This window comes from Neopelma chrysocephalum, unplaced genomic scaffold (assembly GCF_003984885.1).
Source record: "Neopelma chrysocephalum unplaced genomic scaffold, ASM398488v2 Primary Assembly neopelma1_163, whole genome shotgun sequence".
Taxonomy (NCBI): domain Eukaryota; kingdom Metazoa; phylum Chordata; class Aves; order Passeriformes; family Pipridae; genus Neopelma; species Neopelma chrysocephalum.
Window position 1 is genome coordinate 74,042 of NW_020897825.1, and position 20,515 is coordinate 94,556.

At 53.8% G+C, this 20,515-nt stretch overlaps 1 protein-coding gene across 1 annotated transcript; it reads left to right on the top strand.

Annotated features, from left to right (window-relative positions):
• The first annotated feature begins 1,501 nt into the window (after positions 1-1,501).
• PROM2 (prominin 2) lies at positions 1,502-9,230 on the top strand. Its single transcript, XM_027701572.1, has 23 exons — positions 1,502-1,736; positions 2,009-2,058; positions 2,182-2,384; positions 2,480-2,600; positions 2,799-2,862; positions 2,944-3,033; positions 3,137-3,336; positions 3,861-3,935; positions 4,015-4,078; positions 4,193-4,352; positions 4,752-4,904; positions 5,250-5,373; positions 5,912-6,003; positions 6,083-6,167; positions 6,289-6,435; positions 6,540-6,611; positions 6,707-6,799; positions 6,899-6,952; positions 7,272-7,352; positions 7,533-7,601; positions 7,756-7,845; positions 8,383-8,489; positions 8,599-9,230. Exons 1-23 carry the CDS (start codon positions 1,502-1,504, stop codon positions 8,660-8,662), a joined length of 2,493 nt encoding a protein of 830 aa, XP_027557373.1. The 3' UTR covers positions 8,663-9,230.
• The last annotated feature ends 11,285 nt before the right edge of the window (positions 9,231-20,515 follow it).

Below are 20,515 nucleotides of genomic sequence, written 5' to 3' on the forward strand. Positions count from 1 at the left end.
AGCATCCCCTACCCCATCCTGCCACCAGCATCCCTGGAACCAGCATCTCCACCCCATTCCCAGTACCCACAGCTCCAGTACCAGCATCCCCCATCCCATCAGCAATGGGAAACCATCATGGGAATGGGAAATCAGGGTGGAGATGGGAAATCACCATGGGGGTGGGAAATTATGATGGGAATGGGAAATTATGGTTGGAATGGTAAGTCATGGTTGAGATTGGAAATCATTGTGGGAATGGAATATCATGGTGGGAATGGGAAATCATGGTGGGAATGGAAAATCATCATGGGCATGGGAATCATGGTGGGACTGGAAAATCGTCATGGGAGTGGGAAATTGTGTTGGGAATGGGAAATCATCACTGGTGTCCCCATCCCCACCCCACTGTGGGCAGCTGAGGCTCCTTTGCCATGCACAGACACGCATATAAAGGTACCATGCTAAGATCCCAGGCTTTCCTGACCCTGGGAATTTTGTCCCAGGATGGGGACCCAGCCCAGCCAGGGCAGGATTTTCCAGTCCTCAGCACCCCACTCCCAAGAGGGTGGTGGGGAGCAGCTCCCTGTGCCCAGCCTGGAAAAACCCTGCCGGCACCTCCAGCTGGGAGCAGAGCCCCTTTTCCAGAGGGAGGGGAAGCACAGGGATTAGCATCCACGCCGGGAAGGGCCGGTTGGACCCGCCCGACCGAGCAGGGTCCCGGCTCCGGGGGTGCCCCGGGGCCGTCTGGGCACAGGGGGGCTGCTCCCCCCCCACGGGAGATCAGGTTGAGCCTCCTGCTTTTCCAGCCAAGCCTGTAATTATTGCTCGGCCGAGGAGCAGGAGCCGGCCCTGGGAAGGAGCTGTGGCTGCCTCGGGGTGTGGGACAGGGACTGGCTGAGCCTGGAAAACTCATCTCACACCTGGCCGGCGAGTGGGCATTGCCAACTGGGGCCCAGCATCCCTTTCCATATGTTCCCCCCTGTTTTCCCCTCTTGTTGCTACCCCAGGTCTTGGGATGCTTTTCCAGAGGGTGATTCTGCCACACAGGGACCCCACCCACAGATAAGGATCCCCCCACAAGGGCTTTTCCACCCCCGAAGGGATGCCCAAATCCCAAATCCCTCCTTCCAATGCGTCTGTGCAATCACCCTCCAGCCCGGGCACACAGCGTTCACCACCCCCTACCCCTCTTTGCCACCAGTTTTGGGAAAGGAGGGAGGGGGAGGACAGCGGGGGACCCCTCGCCGGTGACTCAGGGATGCCGGGGGGGTTGCGAAACAGGCCCGGGATGGTTTGGGAGACGCCTCCACGCAGCCTCGCCAAGCCCAGGCGCCCCGGGGAGCCCATCGGGGGAACAAGCCACGGCAGCGTCTGGGCTGTGCGCGGCGGCCGACCCGTCAGGCAGGTTTCCCGGGGCAGGAGCCGAGCCCGGGGAGAGCCGTCCAGGAGCCGGGAATGCCCCTCCGCCCGCTCGCAGGCTGACGGAGCCCCCCGGCTCTCTCCTCTCGCCGCCGGAGCCATGCGGGCGGCAGGGCTACTGCTGGCCCGGGCGCTGCTCGTGGCCTGGGCACTGCTGCACCCCGCGGGCACCCAGCAGTGTCACCCCACCGGCCCTGCCACCGTCCTGCGCTTCACCGACCGCCACGCCGAGATCCGAGTGCCGGCGCTGCACCGCGTGCCCAGCCCGCTCGACCCCCTCTATGGGCTCGTCCGGCGCTGCCTGGACCTCATCCAGCAGAACCCCCTGCCCACGGGTGAGTCCTGAGCCCGGGGAGCCGGGATCCCACTGCTGGAGGTGCTGGGATCTCACTGCTGTGGGTGCCGGGATCCCACTCTTGTGGGTGCCAGGATCCCACTGCTGTGGGTACCAGGATCCCAGGGTTTTTCCCATGTCCGGAGCTGCTCCAGGGGTTTTGAGCCACTCCACGGAGGAGGACTTTGCCTCCATCCCGATGCTGCTGCCCCGGGAAGGTTGGGGGAGCATCGGCTGGGACCTGTTTCATCAGTACCATGATTTATTTTGCAGAGTTGCTCCGGGCAGCCCTGAATGACCCTGGATCGGTGCGGACATCGCAGGTGAGCCGGGATGTGGGGCAGGGGATTCCATGGGAGTGTTATCCGCCTGGGACGGGGCACGTGGGCACACGGAGCACCCCAAACTCGGTGTCCCAGTACTGATGAGGCTCTCCCGTCACTCAGGTGGTGCAGTACGAGCTGGGCTATGTGGTCTGTGCCGCCGTGGCCCTGCTCTTCACCGTGGCCGTGCCGGTGGCCGGGATGTGCTTCTGCTACTGCCGGAGCCGCCGGCGCTGCGGGGGCCGCCTCCGCGCCCACCGGCGCTCGCTGGGCTGCCGGCGGCACTGCCTGCTGGCCTGCCTGTCCTTCACCTCCCTCATCATCCTGTGAGTCCCCCGGAACGCCCCGCGAACTCGTGTTGGGTGGGGGGGGAACCGTGTCCTGCGGGGCAGCCCCGTGACCGCCCGCTCATCCCCGGCAGGATCAGCGTCACCTGCGCCTTTGTCACCAGCCAGCGGGTCAAGGGGCAGATGGAGCCGGGGCTGGGGGCTGTGCCGACCACCCTGCGCACGCTGCGCCAGCACCTCGCCAACGTCCCCCAGGTGGGTCCCCAGGCGGCCTCGCCCCGGGCACAGGGCGCTGCCCGGAGGTGGCCGCATTTCCCTCAGGGAAGGTGGTTTGGAAGGCGAGAGGAGGTGACGTGGCTGTATTTAAAGATGCGTTTTGAATGGCCAGCGCGGGGCTTCCTCCCCTCCCCGCGGCTGCTCCCCCCGGGCTGAGCGGCTCCTCTCTCCCGGCAGGGCGTGCAGATGGTGGTGGACAAGTTCGAGGTGCCCCGCAAGCAGATAATCTCCGATTTGGGCGGTAAGAGCCTCGCCAGGCACTGGGGAGGGCGCATCCCGAGCTTCCCACGGGGATGCTGACGCGGCTCCCGGTGCCTTGCAGGCCTCAGCCGGAGCGTGGGGCTCTCCATCCACACGCAGCTCAAGGCCATGACCTACGCGGCGCTCTCAGACCTGCAGGACAGGGCTGCAGGTACGGCCGGAGCGCGGCTCCGCCGGGGCCCGGCGTCGAAGGGGGAGCCGGGATGGCCGAGCCTCCGGAGCAGCGTGAACTAGCCCTGGGCTTTCTCTTTAAGACCTACAGACCTCGCTGCACCATTTACAGATTCTTGACGGGACCTCGCGGGCGCTGGCGGCAGCGCGGGCCGAGCTGGAGCCGGCGCTGCGGGAGCGGCGGGGGCGGGTGGTCGCACTGCTCGACGATCCCCGCTGCACCTCCTGCGCCAGCGCCCTGGGCAGGGCACAGAGCCTGGAGCTGGGCGCTGACTACGGCAAGGTGGGACGGGGCGATGGGCACCCACCACCTCCCCGGGGCTCACGGGTTCCTTCTTGTCTGCTTAGTGTCCAAAGAAGGGCAATGAGGCTGGGGAAGGGTGTGGAGCACAAGTGCTGTGAGGAGCAGCTGAGGGAGCTGGGGGGGCTCAGCCTGGAGAGGAGGAGGCTCAGGGGAGACCTTCTCACTCTCTGCAACTCCCTGACAGGAGGGGGGAGCTGGGGGGGTCGGGCTCTGCTCCCAGGAACCAGCAGCAGGACAAGAGGGCACAGCCTGGAGCTGCCCCAGGGCAGGTTTAGGTTGGACCTTGGGAAGAAGTTCTTCCCAGACAGAGGGATCAGCCCTTGGAATGGGCTGCCCAGGGAGGGGGTGGAGTCCCCGTCCCTGGAGGTGTTTAAGCAGAGCCTGGATGTGGCATCAGTGCCATGGTGGGGGTGACAAGGTTGGGTCACAGGTTGGACTCGATGATCTCAGAGGTCTTTTCCAGCCTCTGTAATTCTGTAATTCTGTGATTCTTCCACCCCAAGGTGCCGTCGGTGGAGAAGGTTTTGAAGGCCATGGCCGGGCTGCCCCGAAGCGACTTTGCAGAGATGATTCGCCAGGTTTGGGGGGGTCAGGGTGGAGCAGGGGGGTCCAGTGCCCACAGGCAGCTCCAGCTCAGCACCCCCTCTTTCCTTGCAGGGCAATGGCACCTTCAACTCCATCCCGGAGCTGGCCGTGGAGAGGATGGCACAGGTCATCCAGGGTGAGTGAGGTGGTCGGACCAGGGACACCCTCCAAGGGGTGAACCCTGATTTGAGGGGGCACAGGGTGGGACGAGGGGACCATCCACGCCTCCAGCACAGCCTTGGCCCTGCAGATCTGCGGGAGGAGCTGTCCCACACCGCACAGAAGGTGCAGTCCATTGCTGACAGCTTCCCCCTCCCTGACTACACCCGGCCCGCCAGCGAAGCCCTGGTGACGGCGGAGGAGCGGAGCCGGCCCTACCTGCGGGAGGTGGAGCGATTTGAGCACTACAGGTGACTCTGGGGAGCAGGGAGGGGGGCAGGGGTGCAGCAGGGGTGGGTGCTGAGCCCTGCTGAGCCCTACCTGGTGCCTCAGCCTCAGCCCTGTACGTGAGGGCTGTGGGGAAATGAGCTCCATCTCAGCCAGACACAATACAAACATGAACACAAACTAAAATTGAGAAATGTTACACTCAACATGCTGCTAAACTGAACATCAAGTTAATGGATTTAGAGACTTTGAAGTTGTTGTTGATCAAGCACTTTGAGTGCTGCCCTTCCTTTCCCGAAGTGATGCACCTTACTCTCCTTTACGTAGTGGTCTTGTGATACAAAGCTGTTCCTCAGCTGGTACTGAGGGTTAAACAGACAGGATACTCTCTCGAGGCTGTGCCCTGCTGCTCTGCCCCCCAGGTGGATCGCGGGCACGGTGCTGTGCTCCATCATCCTCCTCATCCTTGCCTGCAACGTGATGGGAATGGCCCTGGGAGCCTATGGGCTTTCCAAGCGGGAGGACCCGAGCGACTACGAGTGCCGAGGAGAGGCTGGTGCCAAGTTCCTCCTGGTGTAAGCATCCCCCTGTGTCCCAGAGGAGCTGTTCCATCTCATCCCCCCACAAAAAACCGAGGAGGGCAAAGCCCAGGGAGGAACTGGGAGGCAGCCCAGCGGAAAGGCTTTTGATGCCACCGCCTGTGCCGGGAGGAGTGGGAGAAGCGGCTCCTCCCTGGGAGCTGGCAGCTCCTGTGCCCTGGCCCCGCTGCCTGGCACACCCCGCTCCCAGGGCCCTTCCCAGCCTGGCATGCCCGGGCTCGGGAAGGAGCCGCAGGGCTGCAGCTGGATGGGCAGGTCCCCACAAGCCCCGGTCCTGCCCTCTCAGGGCTGCAGAGCCACCCCCTCCTCTCCCTCCTGCAGTGGCGTGGGCCTGGCTTTCCTGTTCTCCTGGCTCCTCATCCTCCTCGTTTTCGCCACCTTCCTGGTTGGGGGCAACATCCAGACGCTGGTTTGCAGGAATTGGGTCAACCAGGAGATTTATAAGGTGAGTGGCCACGCACGCACCTGTCGCCACATAAATCTCTGCTTGTGTGCACCAAAATGCCTCCAAACGCTCTCTGTCCTCCCACGAAACCCGACTGGAAAAGCCCCATCCTAGATCAGGAGATTAAGTTTAGGATGAGCTCCTTGGATTTGCATCAGCAGCAGGGAATTTCCTTCAGGCTGTTAATTTGCTACCTGTGGGATCCCTGTTTCCTGGTCCTTGGGGATCCCTGGGGTGCTTGGGGCTGGCACATGGTGTGATGGTGCTGAGAGAGGGGTTGGGGGATTGGGGATGGGATCAGGACTCATCCCATGGCTGGGCACATGCAGGCAGGTCCCAGCACAGGGCTGTCCACTGCTTTCCCTCTGAACACACTGGGTGAGTCTCTGGAGTGGGGACCGTACAAATAAAGGCAAGATTAGTTCTGGATGGGATGAGGTACCTGAGGACACAACTGTGAGGGCAGAGCACCCCCAAAATCATTGCTGGGAATGCCTGTGCCTGACCCTGACCCTCTCTTTCCTCCTGTTTGGCCCAGTTCATTGACACCCCTGGGAATCTCCCTCCATCCATGAACCTCACCCGCCAGCTCAACCTGAGGAGGGACTCCAACCTCAGTGCCACGTACTGGTGGGTGCTGCAAGAGCCCTGTCCCTGCACATCCAGGGCAAATTTGGGATCATGCTGCCAACATCCCTTTGCCTTCCAGGGACTGCAAGAGCGGTGCAGGGCTGTGGGAGGTGCTGCAGCTCGACAGGTCCTACGACCTGGATGAGCACCTGAAAACTCCCAAGGTGAGGGCGGCACCAGCCAGAGCTGCTGGTAACGGCTCAGGGATGCAGGAGCTTTACTGGGGTTACTGGGATGGAGGTGTCTGGCCTCAGCCCTGCAGGATCCCTTGTCCAACCCTCACAGTACACGGCTGACTTCCAAAAACGCCTGGGTGACTTCACTGCCCACCTGGGGGACGTGCGGCTCCTGCGCAGCGAGGGCAGGCAGGACCTGGAGACCTTCGCCCGCAGCGGCCTGGATGAGGTGGACTATGGGCGCTTCCAGGAGGAGGTGAGGGGAGCTGGATCCCTCTGCAGGGAGCAGGATGCAGCCTCATACCGGCACAGTCCTCCAGGGTTGGATTTTGGGCAGCCACCGACTCTGTTTTCCCTCAGATGAAAAACCCTGTGGTGCAGACCAGCCTGGCTGGCCTGGCCAGGAACCTCGAGGGGCTGCAGAAGATGCAGGTGAGCAGCAGGGTGGGTGGGGGGGGATCTCTCCATGCCCTTGGGGGATCCCTCTGTGCCCACGGGGGTGTCCTCACCCCGCTGTCCCCCCGCAGAGGAACAGCACAGTGGCAGGACGGCTGGGAGCCGAGGCCCAAGCCCTGTGGCGGATGCAAAACTCCACAGTGCAGTCACAGGAGGCTTTGGTGGTGAGTCTGTGCCAGGCTGGTGGCTTGTGGTACCACTGGCACTGCCCAGTGGTGTCCCTTTGAAGGCTTTTTCACCCTTCTCACCTCACTGTCCCACAGGCGAAGCTGGGGGAAAGCGTCCAGTTCCTCTCCCGCTTGGCGCCGCATCTCAAGGTACTTCCACATCTTCTTCCAGCTCCAAAAAATATGTGGTGCCCTATGGGTCCTGTCTGCCAGTGTCCCAAAAAACCTCAGTTACAGGGTGATGGGAGAGCCAGGAAAAACACCATCCAGGGAGGATCAATCTCCTTTGGTGATTAGATTTGCTGCTGCAAATCAGAAATCCCCCTGCAACAGGGGCACATCCCTCTTTCCCTGCCCTCCGGCAACCAGACCCAGTTAGAGCTTGGCACACCCTGCTCCCAGCACCCCGGGGCACCCATCCTGCTGCTCCCTGCTCTAAGGATGCTCTGCCCTTGCTGTGCCCCCCTAGGAGCGGGTGAAGAGGACACTGGCCACCACGGCCTCGGTGGAAGCCCGGCTGCCCGTGCAAGCCCAGCAGATCCTGCGGCAGGTGAGACGGGGCTGAATGAGCCCTCAGGGGGTACAAAATTCCAGAAGGAAAGAGTGCAAGAGGGGAAGGAGCACCTGAAGCCTCCAGCTCTTGTTCCAAGCCTGACATTAGCCCAGAGGTGGTTGGAGCAGGGCTGGAAATCATGGCACTGTCCCTCCATGCTGCCTTCCCCCTTCCCAGGAGATCGGTTGCTTCACGAGGAAGGAGCTGCGGTACTTCACCCAGTACCTGAACTGGGTGGGGCAAACGGTGAGTGAGTGCTCCCCTTCAACCCAGAGGGATTCTTTGGGGCCAGGACCCTCCCACAGATCCCACATGCAATCCTTGAGCTGAGCCTTGGCAGCGAAATGCATCCCCCCGAGGCAGGAGAGCGCTTATGCCTTGTCTCTACCCCTTGTTCCAGCTGAGGGAGGACGTGGCCTCGTGCCAGCCCCTGGCCACGGCCCTGGACAACGGGAGGGTCATCCTGTGTGACCGCATCGCTGACCCCTGGGTAAGGATCCAATCCCTCCCGAGGGGCCAGAGGGGACCTGAAACCAGGCTGGGGAAGGGCCAGTGTGAGGACACTGAGGGCACTTGGTGTGTTCAGCTGGAGGAGACTGAGGGGAGACCTCACTGCAGTTCCAACTGCCTGGGCAGGGGCAGAGGAGGGGCAGGGACTGAGCTCTGCTCTGGGGGGACCAGGGACAGCACCCAGGGAATGGCTGGAGCTGTGTCAGGGCAGGCTCAGGTTGGATCTCAGGCAAAGGTTCTTCCCCCAGAGGGTGGTCAGCACTGCCCAGGCTCCCCAGGGCAGTGGGCACAGCCCCAAGGCTGCCAGAGCTCCAGGAGGGTTTGGATGATCCTCTGGGGCACAGGGGGTGACTCCTCGGGATGGACCTGTGCAGGGCTGAGAGTTGGACTGATGGTCCTTGTGGGACCCTCCCAACTCAACATATCCTGTGATTCCATGACTCCCCAAGCCCCCTCGGAGCCTGGGGGCTGCCCCTTCCCCACAGCTCAGCAGGACCCCCGTGCTCTCTCCTTGCAGAATGCCTTCTGGTTCAGCCTGGGATGCTGCACCTTCTTTCTCATCCCCAACATCATCTTTGCCATCAGACTCACCAAACACTTCCGCCCCATCCGCAACCGGCTCATGTGAGTGGTGGGCACGGGGTGGGCAGACGGTGGCCTGTGGGAGGACACAGGGAAGGGGGAATTCAGTTCCTCCTTGACCCCCTCCCCCATGTTTTCTTCTCCTTTGCAGCTCTACGGGCTCAGAGGAGACCTGTCCCTTCCACATCCCCCGTGTCACGGCACTCAAGCTGTAGGATGGGGGTCTGCTGAGTGAGCCTCACACCCCATGAGCTCCCACCAAACCTGTGCCCAACCACTGCAGGGCTCTGGATCCCTCTGACATCTTGCAGGGCTTCAGATCCCTCTGACATCTCTTCCTCGGTGCTGTTTGAGGTGTGACATCCTTCCCCATTGAGGGGTGCTCTGTGGAGATTGGGGTCCCTCCTCTGCACCCTTCGGGGTCTAGGCACCCCTCAGGGATGCTCCCAGAGCCTGGCTGATCCAGGGTGCAGGGGAAAGGTCCCCATTTCTCTCTCACCACCAGCTCACCCCTCACAGACCCCCAGGGATGGACACCCACCACTGCCCCACGACACTTCCCCACACCCGGGACCCCCGGGCACTGTGGGGCACATTAAAGCCCTTCCCAGCCAAACCCACCACTGATTCCTTTGTTTGCACCCTCCATCTTCCTGCTTTCCACAGGGAACTGTTCTGAGGGGGCTCTGGGGCTGAGGGGGTTCTGAGGAATTTCTGCAGCCAAGGGGGGCTTCAGGGCCATGATTGGGGCTGAGGGGGCTCCAAGGGGCCAAGAGGGCTCTGGGACCAAGGGAACTCTGGGGCTGAGGGGGGGCCACAGCCAAGGGGGGCTCTGGGGCTGAGGAGGGTTCCAGGGCTGAGGGGGCTCCAGGGCTGAGGGGGTTCCAGGACTGAGGGGTCTCTGGGGTTCAAGGGGCTCTAGGGGTGAGGGGGCTCCAAGGCTGAGTTGGGGGCACAGCCAAGGAGGCCTCTGGGGCTGAGGGGGTTCCGGGTCTGGGGTTGTGGCTGGGGGTCCCCAGGGCTGAGGGGGCTCCGGGGTTGGAGGTGTTTTGGGGCCGAGTGGGCTCTGGGGATGAGGGGAGCCCGTGGCTGAGGGGTCTCAGGGGGCTGAGGGGAGGCCACGGCCAAAGGGGGCTCTGGGTCTGGGGTTGTGGCTGTGAAGGAGTTCCAGGGCCAAGAGGGCTCTGGGGTTGAAGTGGCTCCGGGGCTGAGGGGGAACTCTGGGGCTGAGGGGGGACTCTGGGGCTGAGGGGGGGGGCTGTGGCCACAGGGGCTCGGGGGGCTCTGGGACTGAAGGGGAGCCCATGGCTGAGGGGTCTCAGGGACTGAGGGGGCTCAGGGGCTGAATGGGGGCTCCAAGGCTGAGGAATTACCCTGGCCAAGGGGGTCTCAGGGCTGGGGTTGTGGCTGAGGGGGCTCTGGGGCCAAGGGGGCTCCAGGGCTGAGAGGGTGACATGGAGATGGGGGCTCCAGGGCTGGATCCAAGGAGACTCCAGGGCCAAGGGGGCTCCAGGGCCAAGGGGGCTCCGGGGCTGAGGAGGTGAATGGGCCAAGCCCCTGGCAGTGGCCCACAGGACCCCCAACTCCATCCCCCCAAGACCCAGCGCACAAAACCCCCTCCCACCGTAGGGCTCAGGGCTCCCCTGCCCTCAGGATTACAGCTGAATTAGAGCTTAATTAGAGCTGGGGGCTCACGGACAAAGCTGCAGGTGAAGGGGGGTTGCTGTGTTTTCAATCATGGAATGGTTTGGGTTGGAAGGGACCTTAAACATTCATCGTTCCATCCCCTTGCCATGGTCAGGGGGCTCTTCCCCTGCTCCCAGAGAAGCCCAGGCAGGGCTTTGCCTCCCAATTTATACCTTTACGGCATGAAATTCCTGCTTTTCATTCATATCCTTCATCCCCTCGTTTCAAACTGCTTTGTCCAACCAGCAAATTATTTACAAAATCCATACAGGAGTTTGCAGATCCACCAAACGAGGATTTCCCAGGATCTCCCTCCCCGAAATAGTCTCTGTTTGCCAACCAAGAGAGAAGTGCCCCATTTTTATGCATTATTAAAAGGCTTTTCCTACCCACAGCCAGCAGAAAACACCTGGTTTATGTATTATTTAGGTTATTGTTGCCCAGAGTCAGCTGGTTTTAGGCAGTTCCTCGCCTGCAGAGGTCAGTATTGGAAAGGCTTTTTCCAAAGGGATTTAGGGAGTTGACGCCCGAAGGAGGATTTCTGCAGGAACCCCCATCTCCAGGGATGCCCTCGGCCCATCTGGAAAACATCTGATGGCGTCATGTGCAAAAATCAGCTTTAAAACGGAGTATTTTGTGGTCAGAGGAGGGTGGGTGGTGGGGAAAAGTGATGTTCATACCTGGGATTCAATCAGGAAATACATTCCTGACTTTCCTGCTCCCAGCTTGATGTATTTTGAAGGCTTAGAGTCATGAAATGCTGAGATAATTAAAAAGGAAAGGTCTGCCTCGTTTTTATAAGCTCCCCTCCACAGCAGTGTTACGTTTTAAACACAGTAATACCCACTTTGTGGTGCAGAAGAGCACAGGGATTATCTGGTTTAAATGTTAAGTAACATAAAAGCAATAATATTTATTTAGTTAATCCATTGATTAAAAAAATCACAAAAATCACAGAGTTGTTTAGGTTGGAAAAGAACTTTGAGATCATCAAGGCCAACAAACAAACAAGGTGAATTCATCTGGTTCTTCTTCCTAAAATCATTTCTTGTAGGTGGGTCACAATAAATAACAGATAAATAATGAATAACAGAGAGATTCACCCCAAAATAAATGCATATTATGTGTATGGTCAGCACTGCATTATCTCTGCTCCCTCCCTGGGAGGGAGGTGGATTAAAAATTTGAAGAACTTTGGGTTAATGGTAAATCACCAAGGAATAATCCAGAAAATTGTTCTAAACCACCTGGAGGGCACTTTGGTTTAAAAAAAAAAAAAGTGAGGACAAGCTGGATAATAATTCCCCATCCAAAGATGGGGTCATGATTTATGATTAACCTCCACTCCCACCCCACACAGGCACCTTCTCTCTGCTTGATTATTTGTATTGATAAATTAAAGACTGAAATCAGCTAATTTCCAGCTCCTAAAAGTATTTTTAAATGAAAAGTGGGTGTCTCCTCTGTCAGAGAGGTTTTTTTCCCTATCTCAGTTTGTCTGGATCTGTGTTGGGCGACTTCTAAAGACTGAACCAAACTGGTGTTGATTAAACCACTTCCCTTCTCAAATCCTCCTCTTGGAATTCAACCCCTGGGACACCTCACCTTCCTTGTGCTGCACCCACTGACCCCAGAAGTCTCTATAATTAATAGATCCTAATTAATAATTCAAAGGCTGGAGGCAGCAGCTCTGCCTGGGTTGGCATCTCTGCTCACCCCAGGTGTGTTTTCCCCCCAACACCTATTTCAGGATCCAAATTGTTCTCCTCTATTCCCGGAACTAAGGAGAAAAGCAGGAAAAGTGCAGCCAATTTTGCCAGAATCAGTCTATTCCTGCAATTACAATAGTATCCAATTTTACCATTGTTATTTCATTTCCCTTCTTTTCTCCCTATTTTTCAATGAACACCAACCTCCCTTTTTCCTCCAGAAAAAGGATCCATGACCTCTTCCATCTGTTCTTCTCATCATCCCCTAAAAACAGCTCAGGAAGCTTAGATACAAAACCAGCTGCCATGGAGAGTTGTTCAGAATTTCATTCCCATCCCCAAAATGTTCATTTTCAAGCTGTTTGTGCAGCAGAGCTCCAGCAATTACTGAGGGAGGAATAAGATCCCAATTCTCAGCTTAAATTTCATTTAATCTCAACTGAGGAGTTATGTAATTATACCAAAATCCCTTTTTTTTTGAGCCATGGATTACCTACTGACTCCTTAACCCAAACTCCCAAACAAGCTCAGCTTTGTGAGAATCCAAGTCCCAGAGGCTTTGCTCCAGTTTCCTTTGTTTTTAACATGAAAAACTCCTCGGAATTTTGACGCCACGAGAATATTTTGGATGGCACAGATTTTTCAGGCCAGAATACAGTTTTGGGAACAATAAACTGTGTTGCTTGATTAGTGCTGATTATTGTTTGCAGTTTAACGGCTCTGGATGGAGCCTTGCTTTCGGGATGATCCTGTGAAACAAACCCAGAGTGAGCTCGGGATAAGCAGCCAGTCCTGATCCTCTGCTGTAAATGGAATCTCCTCCCTTTTTTGCCTGTTGATCATTATTTTGTACTCAGGGTCCCTCTGGGCTCGAGAAATGCTCTGAAAACCAAGCCGAGGTCGCCAGAGCTACTGGGAAAGGGCACTTTCCTGTTGTGTCCTTCAGTCAGAGCAGCTTTGGGGATAATCGTAGGCTGAGCAAAAATTCTCTTTGCCCATCATGGAGTAAAACATTTCCCAAGCTGGGCTTTGCCCTCTGGTGCTCCTCCCACCAGACTCACAACAAGGTTTATTTTCATCATCTAAACCATTCTCCATCCTCCTGAAGCATCACCAGATAAAATGCTTTGCATCCTGTGCTTGATACCTCTGGATTTTTCCTTTCGAGGGCACAGAGGTCACGGCAATCCCAGGCTCTGAAAAGCCTGTGGGATTCCCTTGGAATCCCAGCCCTCTACACAGATGGAACATCTGCTGTCCTGGTATTCTCCGTGCAGCCTGAGACCTGCTTTGGTGAAGTTAGAGATAAAATTAAGGAGAAATCCTTCAGGAGAATTGTTGGCTCTGATGTCTCTCCACTCATCCCCCGAAACTGGCACATCCAAAATCCAGACTGTATTAATTTGATGGTCCTGCTGTGCATAATCTTTGTTTTTATCCAAAATATTGTTAACTGGGGAAAAAAACCCACCTCATTTCAAAATGTTTCCTTCTCCATATCCCTGTCAAAACTGAACTTCCTTATCTGTACACGACTTTATTTCTCAGGGAGCCATTCCCGTCACATAATCTTGGCTCAGAAGCAGGAATATCATCTGGGATTTTCAATCACATTGGCTAAGGGTGAGTAAAACCCCCTGAGCCTCCTCTGAGTGCATCACACTTGGATCCCCAGGGAATCCACCATGGAAACACCTCAGGGGAGACGCTGCAAATCTCAGTTTTTCATAAATAAAACCGTTTAGAATCTCAGCTGTCTCCAAGCTCAAGCTAAAACCCAGCTGTTAACCCTGGAAATAAACCTCTTGGGTGGCTCCAAGTATTATTTATTTACACCAGCTGAGAGAGAACGTGCAGCATTTCAGCTCCCAGCACCGTTCCCACATCCCTCACATTCCCCTGTAGCCATGGAGATGAGCATCGTACCCATGACAACCCCACAGGAGCATCTTGAGCAGCTCCAGAGCAGCCCAGTCTCTCCCTGGGCTTTTCCTCGTGCCAGACAATGACTGTTGGCTTGTTCCTGCTCCCACACAGCTGATGGCAAAGCTGTTCCTCAGCAGCAGCTCCCTTTCCAAGAAAAAAGGGCCTGAGAAGGAGCAGATTTGACGTATAATGCTGGGATATTTGGTGTATAAAGGTCCCTGTGGTACATTTATAAACCACAAGCCTTGAAATTGTTGCTTTAGGGGAAAGGAAGGCTTTGGACAAAGTCATGTGTGATCCTGGGGCAACATCCCAGCTGGAAGATGCTCCAAAAGGGGTGGGAGGGGGCACATCCCAAGGGAAACCATTTCATCCTAAAAATCTGACCCGGTTTCCCTCAACATACACTTCCCATGCCCAGTTTGTCTTCGCTTGTTCTCATTTACACCCAGAGAAGAGGGGATGAAACCCCACAAAACCCCAGCCCCAGGAACACTTTCCATGGAGGGAGAGGGGAAAATCTGAGTGGAAACATCCTCCCCAGCTCATCTAAGAGGATTTACACGACTATTTTGTGAGCCACTGGGTTTAATCACCTCATCCTCACGAACCATGTGAGTGAGAAACCAGGTCAGGGGAGGTAAAAGCTTGTTTTGTTCTCAGGTGAATAAACAAGGCAAAATCCTGGGCCAAAATTAGATGTGTAAGAGAAAACCATAATTTAAAAAATATTTTAAAATACATTTTTAAAAATGTAAAAATAAATTTTAAATTAAAATTCAAACAAGTAAAAGAGAAAATTAAAATAAAATAAAAATTAAAATGAAATTAAAATAAAATTAAAATAATTTTAAAAATTTAACAATAAATATTTGAAAATAAATATTTAAAAATAAATTTTAGAAATAAAATATTTTTTTAAAATATATATTTAAAATAATATTTCTCCATCTCCAACCTGATCCTTGTTTCAGTCTATCGGTTGATTTAGTTTATTTTTAAATAAAAATCAAGCAATTACCTGCATTTCCTGGGGTTCAGCTTTCTCCAGCTCACCCACAGCCCATTTTCCCACTAGGAAAACTGATTTCTCCTGTCCTTTTCCCAACTCGACCCAGCCAGGAATCCACAAGGAGCCCCAAGAACTGATTTCTCCTGTCCTTTTCCCAACTCAGCCCAGCCAGGAAGAGCCCAAGGATGTTATCCCTGCATCCATCACACCTCCAAAAGTTGCTGCTGCCTCTGCTTGGGAATACATTTAAACACCTCAGCCTGAATTTCCACATGTTCCTACAAGCTCTGGGCTCAGAGCTGACGAATTCTGGGAAAGGAGCAGTTTCCCAGAGCAGGATCTGAGCTCACGGGGGTGAGTGATGCCAAAGGGATGGAATCCAGCCCGGGTGTGCCCGGGGTTATTTCTGAGGAGGTGACTTCAGCCCGGCCACGTTGTGTCACCCCCGGGTGGCTCCGAGCCCAGAAAGGGGATTGCAGGGTAAAAATAAATGGGAGAGAAGGAGAGGAGAGGAGAGGAAAACCTCCTGGTGAGTCACGTCTTGCAAACGCTGCTCCGAGGAAAGGAAAACAGGGATATTCAGCTTTTCCTGCGGAGGAGCCAGTTGGTGGGGAAGGCACTGCCTTGTGGGGAGCTGGGAAGGAGTTTGTTCCTGGAGCTCTGGGGAGGAACATCGTGTTTTAGAGGAGCCCAAACGCTGCCCTGTGTGAGGAACAGGACCTTTATTGACACCAAGGACAGAAGGAGCCCTTTCCGGGAAGGGTTACGGCCTTTTCCCAGACACAGCAGGGGATTGTTCATGTCCTGCTCCCAAGGCACTGGGAAAGGTTATTTTTAAATCCAGTGCTGGGCAGAAACTGGAGCAAACACCAAATATCTCCAACAAGTGGGACTGACTTCTCCCATCTCCCACAAATCAATCCAGATGGAGGCTCAAACAGACAAACCTGATTTCTTTTTTCCATTTCGAAGCACTTTTATTATCAGTTCTTATTCCAAAATGAAAAAGTATTTCCAAATAAGGATTTTATTTTATTTTGTTATTTTATTTATTTATGTAATCTAATTTATTGTATTTTTAATTTATTTTATTTTATCTTTTTATTATCATTTTATTTTATTTTGGTTTTAATTTAATGTTACTTTATTTTATTTTAATAAAAGCTGTTATTTTGCCTTCTAGCACCCAGGTGATGCTGCCCTGCCTGGGAGAGGTCAAAGGCCCATTTTTGGGAGCTGTATCCCAGGCAGGTTCTCTCCCAAAGCCTCGATGCATCACTCGAAGGCATCACCCTGAGTCAGGGAGGGGAGGGGAGGGTTCCTCCCATCCTTAAGGAGCTTTTCCGTGTCCCTGCCTGGAATAGCAACGAGCAAATGAGCAGAGTTATTACACCCCCAATCAGATTGAAGAGCTGGAGGGACATTTATAACCTGGTGGAAAAACACTTATTACCCCCCCGGATGGACATTTATAACCCCAGGGATGAACACTGACAACCCCTGTGGATGAGCATTCATAACCCCATGGATTAGCACTTTTAACCCCATGGATGAACATTTATAACCTGATGGGTAAACACTTATCATCCCACAGATAAACATTATTAACCCCACAAATGAAGATTTATAACCCTATTTATGAACATTTATAACCCTATTTATGAACATTTACAACCTGATGGATAAACACAACTCCATAGATGAACATTTATAACCCCATGGATAAACACTTCTAACCCTATGGATGAGCATTTATAAGCCCATGGGTGAACATTTTTAACCCCCTGGATGAACATTTTTAACCCCATGGATGAAGACTTTTAACCCAATGGATGAATATTTTTAACCCTATAATGAACATTTATAACCCCATGGATGAACATTTTTAACCCAATGGATGAACACTTTTAACCCTGTAATGAACATTCATAACCCCATGGATGAACATTTATAACCCCATGGATGAACATTTTTAACCCTATGGATGAACATTTTTTTAAAAATGGATGAACATTTTTAACCCTATAATGAACATTTTTAACCCCATGGGTGAACATTTTTAACCCCATGGATGAGCATTTAGAGTCCCTTTAAGACACTGTCCAACAGTGAAGAGCAGGAGGGTGTTTGCAGCCCCCAATATTTCATATTCCACTTGCCAGTCCCGAGGAAGAGAAATGAATAATAAATTAATTTGGCTCACCCACTTCCTTGAGGATCTGGATTTGTCTTTGAAGCACAACAAGGAAAAGCTTTGCCTTATTTGCTGCTTTCTCCCCCCAAAACCACCTTTACTAATCCCTCCCTGGGGCCTCCCAGCAGCAGGAAGGTGTTGGCAGGGTCCTGGTGCCTGTGAGTCACATCTGCCCGTGGATCCTGTTCCCAAATGACGTCAGTGCTGATGGAAGCAGATCCACACGGAAGGGACAACACCCCCCCCCCAAACATCAATGAGCTCCCTGACTGCAGAGCCACCAACTGATTCCTTTTTTCCATGAAATCCTTGGCTTTGCAGCACAGCTGCCTCTGGCCAAGGAGAAAACCCCTCCTGGAAGCAGCAGGAGGTGCTGGATGGAAAGTTTGGCTGGCTGGATTTTTCCCCTCTGTGGTTCCTCCCCTGGCACGTTCCTCGTGCCCTGACGTGTCCCTGGGATTAGGGAATTGCTGGGACTTCTCCTCCTTTCCATCACAGGTTACACAACCAATGATATCCTGGGACTGTGTGGATTCAGCACCCTGCTCCTGCCAGTTTTTCCTCCTGGCCTGATTTCATCCATGGAAAAGGCTAAAAATTCATATCATCATGGAATCCTGGAATGGTTTGGGTTGGAAAGGACCTTAAAGCCCATCCAGTGCCACCCCCTGCCATGGGCAGGGACACCTCCCACCAGACCAGGTTGCTCCAAGCCCCGTCCAACCTGGCCTTGGACACCTTTTATCCTTTTTAAATCCTTTTATCTTATTTTTTTCTTTTTACAGGAAAAATTAGGGATGTCAAGAGCAAAGGAGAAACACCACCCACGAGCTGTGTAATCCTGCAGCTGAATACAGAATAATGGTGCAGATAAAGACCTTCTTCCACTAAAAATCATCCAAAAATGACATTTCTTTTCTCTCCTTTCTCCTTCCGAGGCTCTGCAGGGCTGCAGCCCCAGCACAGCTTCACCCCAGGTGTGCAATGAAGCCCTTGCCACCAAAAAAAAAAATGCAAAATACCCTAATAAAACTTCAATGTTTTAATTACACACTGAGATGGGAAAGCAACAGCCTGAGTGGCATCTTTCCTTCTGGCAGGGAGGGAAGTGCCCCCAGTGCTTTCCTTCCCCGTGCTGCCATCACCCCATTCAGTCCCCAAATTGCCTTTGCTCTCATCCAGGCAGGAGCCAAATATTACAGAGACATCTGGATCCCAAGATAAATCCAAGGAGTTTTACTTTGAAGAGCCTGTTCCGTGGTGAGGCCAGAAAGTAAACCAAATTCTGCAAAACACATTCCATGAACCCTCTGAACAAAGCACTTATTCCCAATTCTTTTTGCATTTGGAGGGTTCAAAGATGTTTCTGGATGGACCTAGTGGGATTTGAGACGGGATGAGCTTGAGGCCAGACTTTTTGCCAGCTCCAGGGGGTGACAGTGGGATGGGGTGAGGCTGTGGGACTCCATCCTCGCCTCCAAACCCCACCAGATTACCCCAAAGCCCCAGGAAATCCCTCACAGACTCTCACAAGCTGCAGCTGCTCCTCCAAGTAAGCCCAGAGTTATGTGAATAAAAGTGTTTTGCCTGAATTAAAGCCATAAAAAAAATTAAAAAATCAATGAGGAGCAGTGAAGGAGATGAACCCACCTCCTTCCCCAGCTCACCATTAACCCAAAGTCAGCATTTTCCATCCCTTACAAGAAAAACTCATCCCATTAATGATTTTTAAGCTGGCACAGAGCCTGTTGTGTTTTCACCATCCCCCGTGGATGAAGAAGGGCCAAACCTCCAGTGGAGATCGATGCAGCTCCTGCCTGGGAGCTGAGAGAAATTTTACCCTGCTGAGAAGCTAAAAACCCACATGGCCCCATTAAAGAGAAGCCCTGGATACACTGGGCTGGGTGTGTTTAGCCCTGTAACTTCCAGGATAAATTAAAAATTAATTAATAATCCACAGGCTGCTCCTGCTCCATTTGCAGCTGGAATCTAACAGTTTCTGTATTTCACCAAACAAGACCAAAATTCCCTTCAAAATATTTTAGTACAGAAAAATCATGATTTTCAGAAGCTGTGGATGGATTAATCCCAAACATCTCGTTCCCAGTGCTGTATTTCTTTCTCTTCCTGGCTTGGGATTTTAGATATCCCAGGGAAGAGTATCAGAACCCAAACCAGGGAATGAGGAACCATCTGTGCATTCACACATGGAATAAATATCTCCTGCAGGAGAGAGCCTTGACAGGCTCACACACCTTAATCCTGCACTGTTATTTAATTTTCTCCTCCAGAAATTAATATCCAGTTCTTTCCAGCACAGCCCAAGCTCCCAGTACAGCCCATTTCCCTACCAGACAGAAATCACTTTAATTTTTTAACATAATCCAGCCAGATGGATAAACAAGGGAATGGAGCATCAGGGTAAAATCCCCTTTACAGCCAGATGTGCTCTGTGGTCCAGGGGTGGGAGCAATGCTGGGATGGACATTCCTGGCCCAGCAAAACCTCAGGAGAGCTTTGGCTGCATCAGTAGCTGAGTTAAAATCATAAAATCCTGGAATGTTTTGGGTTGGAAAGGATCTCAAAACCCATCCCATTCCACATGCAGGGACACCTTCCACTATCCCAGGTTGCTCCAAGCCCTGTCCAACCTGGCCTTGGACACTCCCAGAGATCCAGGGACAGCCCCAGCTTCTCTGGGAATTCCAGCCCAGCCCCTCAACACCCTCACAGCCAACAATTCCTTCCCAATATCCCATCTAGCCCTGCCCTCTGGCACTGGGAAGCCATTCCCCCTTGTCCTGTCCCTCCATCCCTTGTCCCCAGTCCCTCTCCAGCTCTTGGAGCCCCTTCAGGCCCTGGAAGGGGCTCTCAGGTCTCCCTGGATCCTTCTCTTCTCCAGGTGAACCCCCCCAGCTCTCCCAGCCTGGCTCCAGAGCTGAGGGGCTCCAGCCCTTGGAGCAGCTCCGTGGCCTCCTCTGGACTCTCTCCAGCAGCTCCAAATCCTTCTGATGTTGGGGATTCCAGGGCTGGAACAGCTCTGCCTGTGGGGTCTCACCTGAGGGGGCAGAGGGGCAGAATCCCCCCAGGATCAGCCCAGGCCTGATGTAAATCAGTCTCAGTGCAAATAATTTCCAGCTTTATTTGCATCTCCCAACCTCCACGCAACCAGCTCGGGTTTCTCTGGACTCCAACTGTTTATTACAGCCCATCCTAACCCTAAAGGATGGGGAAACTCCCCATCCTGGTCTTTAGGTCCCTGTATATTCCAACTGCATATTCTTACCCCCTGAAAAAGCCCCAGTTTGCCATGAGCATCCCAGGGAACTTTTAGTTGCCCTCTGTGGTGTTTCCTCCCATTAAAAATCAGGACAACTCAACAGAAACTGTGACTGCAGGAGTGAGTTCTCCCCCTCTGGAGTGAGACAAACTCTGAAGGCAGATTTATTCTTTCTCTCACAGGTCTGAGCCTGTTTTATTTCTGCTCCATCAATCCACAGAACAGCTCCCTGTTTCACAGGATAATGGATAATGGGTTTGG

Bases quoted from the DNA above. Each gene is read 5' to 3' on its own strand.
- PROM2 (XM_027701572.1), top strand. From the start codon at position 1,502: ATGCGGGCGGCAGGGCTACTGCTGGCCCGGGCGCTGCTCGTGGCCTGG. The intron at 4,905-5,249 runs GTAAGCATCCCC...TCCCTCCTGCAG, and splicing joins GGTGCCAAGTTCCTCCTGGT to TGGCGTGGGCCTGGCTTTCC. The intron at 6,004-6,082 runs GTGGGTGCTGCA...TTTGCCTTCCAG, and splicing joins AACCTCAGTGCCACGTACTG to GGACTGCAAGAGCGGTGCAG.